This window comes from Lipotes vexillifer, unplaced genomic scaffold (genome assembly GCF_000442215.2).
Source record: "Lipotes vexillifer unplaced genomic scaffold, Lipotes_vexillifer_v1.1 scaffold732, whole genome shotgun sequence".
NCBI lineage: Eukaryota > Metazoa > Chordata > Mammalia > Artiodactyla > Lipotidae > Lipotes > Lipotes vexillifer.
In genome coordinates this window covers 1,955,975-1,967,580 of record NW_006792596.1, presented here as the reverse complement: position 1 = coordinate 1,967,580, position 11,606 = coordinate 1,955,975, and the positions used below count along the sequence as shown (strand labels likewise).

General features: G+C 34.9%; 1 protein-coding gene across 1 annotated transcript in view; it reads right to left on the bottom strand.

The window, feature by feature from the left end:
- HACE1 (HECT domain and ankyrin repeat containing E3 ubiquitin protein ligase 1) overlaps positions 1-11,606 on the bottom strand; it is a 94,960-nt gene that overhangs the window by 56,281 nt on the left and 27,073 nt on the right. Inside the window, exon 7 of the mRNA XM_007465774.1 lies at positions 6,832-6,914. Coding sequence (XP_007465836.1) covers positions 6,832-6,914 — 83 coding nt within the window. The remainder of the gene's footprint in view (positions 1-6,831; positions 6,915-11,606) is intronic.

Below are 11,606 nucleotides of genomic sequence, written 5' to 3'. Positions count from 1 at the left end.
GGCTTATGCTTTATTTTTTCCTTCCGATCTTTTCCTTCTCAACTCTAGCTTGACCACCTTCCTACCACATACATCCAAGTCTCCAGACTTCTTAGTCCAAAAGAACCTCAATACTCAAAACAAAAGTACATTTTATGACACTTTAATATGTGGTTAAAAAAAATAAAAACGAAGGAGAAAAGACAAATATCAAAATGAGTAAATGGGGGGATTCATTAGCCAAAAATACTAACTGCCAACCTTCATTTTATCAACCCACTCAGTTTGGCTTCTGCTGACAGCTATTCAATCTGACCTAGAATGAACAACTCTCATCCACATGCCCCATTCTCTCTAATTGCTCTTTCAAGTAGGTTTAACAACCACTCTTTAAGCTAGGAGGAAGCTGCTTTGGGGGTAATCATCACTAGACTCTACATTTCGTTATTAAATGAACTAATCTGATCCTAGACACAGACAATAAATAATAAATTTATAATGCACGGACATTAAAGTCTACAGCTAATTTTACAAAATGCCCAAGGAAGTCATACAGTTTGGAAGAGTATCTCATCAAAGAATTTTATTTTGTAAATTGATACAGCCACTATGGAGGACAGTATGGAGGTTCCTTAAAAAACTAAAAATAGAACTACCACAGCAATCCCACTACTGGGCATATACCTAGAGAAAACCATAATTCAAAAAGACACATGCACCCCAATGTTCATTGCAGCACTATTTACAATAGCCAGGACATGGAAGCAACCTAAATGTCCATCAACAGAAGAATGGATAATGAAGATGTGGTATGTATATACAATGGAATATTACTCCACCATAAAAAGGAATAAAATTGGGTCATTTGTAGAGACGTGGATGGACCTAGAGACTGACATACAGAGTGAAGTAAGTCAGAAAGAAAAACAAATATCGTATATTAACGCATATATGTGGAATCTAGAAAAATGGTATAGATGATCTTATTTGCAAAGCAGAAATAGAGACACAGACATAGAAAACAAATGTATGGACACCAAGGGGGGAAAGCAGGGAGGTGGGATGAATTGGGAGATTGGGATTGACATAATACACTATTGATACTGTGTATAAAATAGATAACTAATGAGAACCTACTGTATAACTCAGGGAACTCTACTCAATGCTCTGTGGTGACCTACATGGGAAGAAAATCCAAAAAGGAGGGGATATATGTATACGTATAGCTGATTCATTTTGCTATACAGTAGAAACTAACACAACATTGTAAAGCAAATATACTCCAATAAAAATTAATTTAAGAAAAAGAATTTTATTTTGTAGATGAAAAAAATTACTGTTCAAGCACAAGTGAAACTAGAACTCAGATTTCTGGTCTTCTAGACCAATACTCTTCCCACAGTACCATTACCTAAAAAGGTATGTTATTTCACAAAGACTACACAGATTCCTCAGAAACTTAAAACAAACAAATAAAAACAACCTATTCTTTCTTTTCCACAAAATGACGCTGCATAAAGTATAATTGGACTTAATTTAAAAAAATAGGATCATACTAGGAAGCTGGTGGCAGGCATTAGGTATATCACTCTCTTGATACTTTACTGTAATACTGATTACCTTCCTTAATACAAATATCGACAGATGAAAACTAACTTAAGAACAATATCTAATTTACTCCAGAAAAAGCAGAAAATCAAGAAAGCAAGTACATCAGCAATCCCTTCAAAAGCAACAGTAACTAATTTTACTCGTCTACATTGAGAAAAATCTTCATCAATCATCATTTGTCATTTGTCAGCTGGGCATGCTGGCCAACACATTATATATTACAGCTAATAGGAATTACTTTATAATTACTGTTCTATTCCGTATAATACCTAAGTGAAAAGAAACTAACTTGAGCTTAATTTATTTAAGGAGTCAGTGATTTCTTTGCTAGGACCCAAGGTTCTGAGAAACCCAGATTTGCAAAGCTATTCTGCTCAACTTTAATGACATTTCTTTTACAGTTATTATCTGTGTTAGATGTGTTTAATCTTTCCAACTAAACTATAAACTTCTTGACAATACCCTTGTTCTATAACACCAAGCATGGCTTATAACATGTACTCAATATATTTGTTGAGTTGAGGGCTTTAATTTTAGATACCATTCATCTGACAAGCATTAAATAAGGTACTAAGCTACACAAAAATAACAAAAAGACCCGAATCGTTATTTAGGATTAATTTTGTACCACATATAGCAACAAGAATAATTAATATCAAAAAAAAAATACCACTATGACATTTTTAGAAAGCTGGAGTAATTTCTAAAACTACATTACAATCTCATCTGTGAACAGGTGGCATTTCATTTCAAAAGTAAATTAAAAGAAATGATTGCTAATAATATATAAAATCTGCATAACTTCATTAGGGGCTCAAGTGCCCCATGTGTAATATTGCAAAAGATAAAGATTATCCTGTTACAGACTGCTCAAAGTGTCGCATGAAAGATTTTTCAGTTCAAATAACTGCAAAAATTTGCTCAATGAATAATTATTCTTTACAATTGAATTTATTTTTTTTTTATATTGATTGAGATAATGCTCCCTTCAGGGAAATGCCAGCGTATTTTCTGGAAACTAAGAAGTTGGCAAAGATTTAACTAATAAGAAACCTGTAGTGCTTCTAAAGCACTTAGAACTGATTTCTCAAGCACTTTCGAGTCTCCTAACTTCAGGCTCTTGCAGTGATACAATTTGAAAACTTGGCTAACAGTGCATATGTACTATATATAGAACAACATTTTTTGGAACTGCTTACGAAACAAAGAGGCCATATTTTCTAATGGTCCTTTTCTAAAAGTTTGCAATTTTGAATCTATGGACTGTTTCACGTGGCTACTTTGATTGTGAGTTTCTTAATTGAAAGGAGTTGCTTAGCAGTAGCTGCAAACTATGTTCAGAATCTTACCTGTTTCTCACTTTATTACAGACCTCCAAAATTCCATAAAAATCTCACTAATTTACTGTATCTATATAACCCCAGCTAAACCTTGCTTTCCTTTACAGAATAAAAGTTATCTGTAGATACAGAAAATATTTGAAAATCATTATACATCCAAACCTTTATTTGAGGAACCCAGTTAAGGGAATTGGAAGTATTATGACGAATATAAAACCAATCTAATCATTTAAGGACCTGAAGCATTTGCAGATACCACATAAAAGTCCTGAAAACAAAGGCACCTGAATGGGTGGGGGGCAGGGGGGTGGTGTCAATATATGTGTGCCTATAGTCCACATGAAAGAAAGCTAGTGAATTAGAATGTCTTGTACAAAATACCTAGAGAGGAAAAGTGGCTGGGAAATAGTTCCTGTCATAATTTTAGGTCAAAATCAATCTGAAATGACTCACTCACAGAAGCATTACTTTATTAAATAGTGCTCAGAATTAGAATAGAATACAAAGGAAAAAAGAAAAGGCCTGTCTGTATAATGGGATAAGAGTCAAATTTCTTAGAAAACCATGCATTGCAATGAAATTGAAAGAGGACAATACAACTTTGTGCTCACTGGGTGTGGAAAAGTGTACTAGAGCTTAGTGAGCACCTACCAACTACTGAGTATAAAATCCTCTGCAGGATGCTTTATATAAGCCACCTCATTTAATTATCACTGTAGTCCCACGAGGCAGATATCAGCATTTTCACTTTACAAAGAAACAAAGCTTCAGAGGTCAAGAAACTTGACTAAAGTTGCATAGCTTTGGGGATGGGATTTGAACCCTGCCTCCTATATATTTCAATACATTTTCGATTTAAAGAAAACAGTTTTAGCAGTTAATCACTGACTTAGACATATGACATATCTAGTAACATCCCTCAACAATAAAAATTTACATTAAGTTCAGCTTTTTATCTTAGAGTCCTGTAACTTGTCTGCAGGATCAACTTGTTCTATTTCTCACATTCCTTTCCCTTTCATTTATCAGGGACAATACATTGAGAATAATTTATAATTTTTAATGTATACCTGAATCTAGATATCATGAATATAATTAGAAGTCTGCCTACAAAATGAACCATTTTCCATGTTCCATATTTATCATCCTGCAACAATGAAGAATTTATATTCTAGTTTCAATTTTAATCATATTTGCTTAGCCATCTTCATTCAAAGAGAGCTAATGTTTGCTAGATTAAAACTTAATGATGGCTATACAATACTAGCAGAAAGTACTTCTAAAAAATTCTTTTACCATAACCCTATGCTCAGACTAACTATACAAATATCACAGTTATGTGAATACTAATATATACCTATATTTTATCAGTATACATGGCATTATTTTACGTATTTTTCAAAAACATAACTATAGTGATTCACTCATTCAAAAACATTTACTAAGCATCTAAGCACAAAGCACTATACTACACATGGAATATAAAGTGATGAATAAAACAAAATTCTTGCTTTCATTGGGCTTTCAGTCTAGCAGGGGAGACACATTATAAACAAGTACATAAACACTATAAAATACAAAGTGCTACGAAAGAAATGATCATGATACTGTGATAGGAAATATGGGGAGAGGCCTACCTAGATTGATCAGGAATTCTTTCCTAAAAAGTAACAGTGAAGCACTGACATGGAGGCAGCCACATAAAAACCCTATGGAAGAAGGTTTCAGGCAAAATAAACAGCACATAGAAAAGCCTGCTGGAAAGAGTCTGATGTATTGGGGGAACTCAAAGAGAACCAACGTGGCTGAAGCACAGTGAGCTAAGCAGGGTCAGACCATGCAGGTCACGTGGAAGAAGGCAGAGTTTGGATTTTATTGGAAATGCAACAAAGAGGAACTGAAAAGTTTAAACACAAGGTTTAAGCACAAAGTGACAACAGCCGATTCATTTTTTAGGTCACTTTGGCTTCTGAGAAAAGAACAGAAGGGAGGGAAACAACAGAGGAATCTGGAAGACCAGTTAAGAGACTACTGCAGTATTCTAGACAAGAAGTAACAAATTTAAGGTGGTTTAGTGAGGTGGAGAGCAGTAATGAGATTCAGAATGTATTCTGAAAGTGGAATTCACAGAACTTACTAATATATTCCAAGTTGAGGGTCAGAGAGAGACAGAAATAAAAAATAATGACCTAGTTTCTGGTTTACACAACTGAGAAGGTAAGGGTTCCAATGATTGAGATGAGAAAAACTGGAGGAAAGGTTTGAAAAGGAAATCAGAAGCTATATTTTGGACATGCTAATATCTGAGATTCTATGAGACTTGCAAGTGATGATGTATATCAGGTAGATGGACATTCAAATCTGAAGCTTCAAAGAAAGGTCTGATCTAAAGATAACCCCTCAAGACAGGATATGATTTCAGGGAATCAAACAATGATATTATTCATAAATTCAGGACACTAAAAAAGGAATTTGTGTTCTAGCCAAGCAATCAAATTGTAAGTATAACATAAGAAAAAGCCTGGATTCAGGTAAGATCGAGAAGTCTAGAGGTCCAAAAGTCCTTGTATTCTAATTCTAGGCTGTTCAATGATGATTTGAATCAGTCAGACCAAAGCAACATCAGAGACCCTAAAGAAAAGCTAAATGAGAAGAAAAGCAGATCTTTCATTTTAAACAAAGCTCCAGGGAATTCCCTGGCAGTCCAGTGGTTAGGACTCAGCACTTTTCAATGTCAGGGCCCAGGTTTGACCCCTGGTCGGGGAACTAAAATCCCACAAGCCACATGGTGAGGCCAAAAAAAATAATAAAAATTAAAAATAAAACATAAAACAAGGGCTTCCCTGGTGGCGCAGTGGTTGAGAGTCTGCCTGCCGATGCAGGGGACACGGGTTCGTGCCCCAGTCCGGGAGGATCCCGCGTGCTGCGGAGCGGCTGGGCCCGTGAGCCATGGCCGCTGGGCCTGCGCGTCCGGAGCCTGTGCTCTGCAACGGGAGAGGCCACAACAGCGAAAGGCCCACATAGCACACACACACAAAAAAAACATAAAACAAACCTCCAGTAAAATGACATAAAACAGGAAAAAGGATAAGAAAAGAGGAGCTTTCTGGAGAGCTTTATATCTAAAATAGAGCCTAAATAAATACTACAATTCCTGTAATCTAAACCAAAAAGAAAAATCAAGTGTATTGTGAACTGCTCCTAATTGCAACTAAATTTACATAACATATTATGGGGGGGGCTGGGTATGTGTATAATTATTACACTGTTAGCTCCTTAAGGACTGGGGTTTATTTATTACTGTATCACTAATGCCTATAATAATGCATGGCACACAGTGAATGCTAACTAAATGCTTATTACATGAATGAATCAATGAACAAAACATATGCTTTAGGAAAATGAACCTGAAAAAAAGAAAAAAGAAAATGAACCAGGACAGAGTATAAAAACAACTTAATGCATAACTCAATATCTAACAAGAATGATTCAAGAAATTTTTTAAAGTTACAAATCCAGAGAAAGCAAAGACATGGCTCTGAACTAAGGCATACTTTAATAGCTTATCCCATTGGAACTAACTTGATACTTGATAAAGAAAACTATGAAAGTTACTGGATTATTGGTATGTCTTTTTTATTACTAAGTAATTCTAAAATCTAAGTAATCAAGTAAATCAAAAGCTCCCACTTACAATATATAAAAACACTGGCAATATAAAACACTTTTCATCATGCAGTTAAGTAACAGAAACATAATGCTATATACTTCATCTTAAAAGGGAGCATAGTATTTCTAGGAAAGGAGGAGTTTTAGAAAATACACACAAATGTTTGTGTTTGGAAATATAGAAGATTCAACATTCTTTAATGAGAGCATCTGGCAATATAAATTATCATACCTGCAAGCAAAGTACAATGGCGTGGCTCCTGATACATTCGGCCTGTTAATATCAGCACCACTGTCTAGCAAGCATTGCACTGTCTGGGGGAAAAAGAAACAAAAGTAAAGCCAGAGAAGTTGAACAAAGACACAGTTATCACAATTTTAGTCCATATAAGGAAAGTTCTCGCCACAACCTGAAGCTTTAAAGAAGAAAGAGTAGGAACATGCCAATTATAACGGCTGAACAAATTCCACTTTTTGGTAAGCTCTGAGCCTCAGGCACTACACAGTATATGTGGAATTATCAATGTAATGTAAATTGTGTTAACCTGGGAAGGTTCTAGAAAATCACTGACATGTGTAGTAGCTACCAAAGGACTTGAAATGTGGCTAGTACAACTGAGAAACAGAATTTTAAATTTTATTTTATTATAATTAAGTTTAAAAAGCCACATGTGGCAGCACTGGACAGTGTTGCTCTAGATTTCTGAATTTAAAAACCAGAGATTTTGCCTCTAAAAAAAAAAGTTGGTACCAGAGCTCTAACTTTCTCAAAATTCAAAGAGGATAATTATTAAAGTACAAAATATTAAAAAGCTAAGAAGTCCTTTTGCTACTGACAGTCACCAATACTGACTCAGTTTCTCTGATTGTCCCCTAAGCTCTACTTCTGCAATCATTTGATGTGTACTAAGGGAAAATAAGCTAATATAAAATTTTAAAAATAAATATCTGATGATTAGGAATATGGCAAGGCTTGCCTGAAAAACCTTAAAAAAGAGAATCCTTTCTGGTTTTAATTCCTATGATCTTCATTTTAGTTTCTCCTGCAAAAAGGAAGACAAGATGTAAAAACTTAAATGTTTTTGGAATTAGACTGTTTAATAATTACTTCTGGATTGAACACACATGTTCATCTTTATTGCTGCTCTAAAACGTAGTACAATGTCAGCAAAATATTAAGACTACAAACTCGAAGGAAGAACAGCAAAGAATACAACACATACTAGATAAGTCAGAAGTTTTAGGAAAATGGCAAGCAAGTGAAAGAAGAGTAACTGACTTAGCGGATCAAAGAAAGCTGAAGCCTAAGTGTCTGCAAATGCAAATTCCAACAAGAAACCACCAAATTCTCACTACCGAACACACACACAACACAGGAATTGGAAGTAACAGGTATCTTGGAAGGCAGGGATAGTTATATAGAGCTAAGACAGGAGAAGCAGTTGAAAACCTAACAGCTGGGCCCTCCCCCAGGACCCTTCCTCCCCATCCCATACAGTCAGCCACTATCCCTCCCTATCTGTCTTGGAAGTAGGGAGGTTTATTATCTGGACAAAGTGAATAGTGAGGCTCTGGACTGGCAGAAAAGAAATACAGGGAAGAGCAGGGATGAGCAGCCATGCTGAAAACAACTAATTTAGTGAAAACCTCCAGCCCCCACACTCCACTAGGCTCCCAGAAATCCAGTAGCCAGGCTTAAAAGCTTAAGCAGGAGGAGACTGAAGGTTTCCTCTCTGGAAAGTGGCACCAGAGAAGAGTCTGACTGATACTGGCATTACAGACACCAGTGAAATAGCCCAGTTGGCCACAAGGGGACATTCAGCAATGCTGGGAGACTTTTTTGATTTTCATTACTGAAGAAGGGAGGGTCCAGTTGGCAGCTAGTGGGTAGAGGCCAGGGTACGTCTAAACATCTGACAATCTACATACAGGCCCCACAACGAAGAATGTTCAGGCCCCAAATATCCATAGTGCCAAGATTAAAAAACCTTGACGTACAGTGAGACCAGTCAACAAACCCAGCTCATGTACACAATGCTTCCAGCCCCATTTCAGTGCCTCACCACTATACATGAATGGACAGACAATGTTTAAGACACAACTGAAGCAGGCCTCTAACCTGAAAAACAAACAGAAAAAGGAAGTAAGAAAAATAAAGACAATAAAGGGAACCAAAAAACAGCAAGAAAAATTAGAAAAGTAACTGATACCCTCAGAGAGAAAAGAAAAAATACTATCCATGGGACAAAAACAAGATGCTGGGGGAAAAATATTCAGAGAATAAGATATCAAAAATATGATGGAAGAAATAAAAATTCAATAGAAGTTAGAAATACAATGTTGAAAAACTCTACAAGAAACAAAAAGACAAAGAAAACAGGAAAAATGAGAAAACTAGTAGATCAATCCAGGGAGTCATTGTAGAAATTGAGAATAAAGAAAATGAAGGAGGTGGGAGACCAAAAGGAAGTAATCAAGAAATAATACCAAAAAATTTCCCAGAACTGAAGGACACAAGTTGCCAGATTGAAAAGGCTCACCAGTGTCCAGTCTAATAAATTAAAAGACCTTCAACAAGGCACATCAAAGTGAAATTTCATAATACTGGGGATATAAGATTCCAGAGATAAACAGAATTCAGATTGACATTAAACTTTTCAACAGCAACACTGAAATTTAAAAGGTGAAATGCCCTCAAAATTGTAAGGTGAATGACTTCTAATGTAGAATTCTATAGCCAGCCACACTATCATTCAAATATATGCTTTTAAATAAGAAATAGGCTTAGCTATGTAAGATTTCCAAAAAAATTACCTCCAACGCACCTTTTCTCAAGAAGCTACTGGAGGATATCCTCCTCCAAACAAGGGAATACATCAAAATAGAAGATGTGGAATCTAGAATACTGAAGATCAAACACAGGAGATATCAAGAAATTCCCAGGTTTAAAGAAAAACAATGGAGTGACATTATCTAATGAATTTGTCTTTGAAGAAAACAGTACTGAAAAAGATTCTGTGGGAGCATATAGGAAGAACTACTGATTCACCAAAAAAAAAAAAAAAAACCTGAGCTAAACTAATAGTCACCCTAGTAGAAAATGTTATTATAGTTCACTACTTGACTCAGCAGTAAACAGTATTTACCTAACTGTATATGCAACTAATATTGTCTCATTAAAATTTATGATATAATTAATTTTAGAAATGGGGCGACAGGGCATGGGAAGAGGATTTAAATGAGTTAAACCCTCACTCACCATAACAAGAAATGATTCAGTGATATCTAAAAGTCATAAATTGAGAAAGAGCAGTAGAAGCATATTATGTGGAAATAGATAGAAGAAGAAAAGCTAACAGAGCTGAAAACTGCCGCCTAGTGATTGTGAATTGACAAAGAAGGGTGATTTAAAGGACTATAATTTTTTATTACAAAGATTTTGATAAAACTAAAATATTTTAAGATATAGTATTCATGTATTATTACTATTTGAATTTACTTCTCTCTCAGGAGGAATTTGAAAATCTATGTAACAGAAACATTGTTACATAAAACTTTATTATCAGCTATATAATTCTTAAACTGTGGACAAGCAGTCAAGTACTGCTCTCAAAAATATAAGAAAATAAGCATTTAGGTTATTATAAGGCAAGGCCCACTTGAGCCTTTTGATCATGGCTTTGCTCTTTTTGATATCTGACCTAGAAGTTGTGTGTATGTGGTCCCAAATCAGAAGTGAGATGGATAGCAGCAATGATTTTCACTGACTGTTACAGAAATTATATAGACAATAAGCCATCTCCCAAAAAGGCTGAGAGATAAAAGCAATTATATCAAAAATACATATTAATATACAATTAAAACCCAGCAATCCAGAGAGCAGCTGAAATAATTATTAACAAAACATACTATGCATTCATAAAAATTATATAATTGTTAAAAGTATATAATAATATAATAGTTTGAATAACCTTAGCATGTGCCTGGATACTGTGCTAATAAGCATTTATCATTTCATTTACTGCATCCTGATGGGAAGTTGATATCCTTCTCTGCACTTTCACAAGTAGGAAACTGAATCTCAAATAGGTCAAGTAATGCACACCCCAACACACAAATAAACAGGGGAGCGGGGATTAAAACCTAAGCCCATGGTCATAACCACTAAGCAATTTACCAAAAAACAGAAATTCTAAGTTTTCTAAATTCAGAATACTAAATAGTATTCTGGCTAATTTGGCATATCTTCATAAGCTACATTAATCACAGATGATCTACTAATTCCCTACTAAATAACTATTTGAGAGTCAAGCTCAAGAGCCTAGACAGTTATTTCCGTTTAGTTTTTAAAGAATGCCATTTCTAAATTCACATACTTTTTACAGTATTTCTGTATTATTTATACTGTAGAGCTAACAGTAAAACAAATTAGCCATTAGACTAACATTAGACTAACATATTCCTCTACAAAGTGGTAAGACAAACTTCAGGCAAATCATAGCAAGACAGCATGATTTGTTTTAGCAAATTTCTCACCCCTAAACCCCTACACACAAATACTTCTGTGTCATACGTTTCTATCATACCCTTGTACACAGGAAATAGCCTATGAATACATTAAAAATTCTGTTCTTAACAGAGAAAAACACTTGATTAATAAAGTGGAAAAGCTCATTCCAGCATTTTCTTTTACATTCATAAATCTGCTTTTCTGTTTTAACAAACTTATCTCAATTAAGATCCTCAAAATATACAACTATTAAAAGAAACACATATTTTCAAAAAGCTTTCAATAGCTCACTTGTAGATAAAATGTTGCCTGAAGTCAAAGAGGGAGAAAAACCCATTTCCCTCAGAGTAAGAAGAAAAAAGATACATAAAGGGATTTGAATGTAAAGAGTAAAAAAAAAATTGCCTTGCAGCACTGACATGAGTGAAAAGTCATCAATCTTTGTGATTTTAAAAAAATGTATGCAGATTTCTTTTTGTAAAATCTCTGAAACAGGA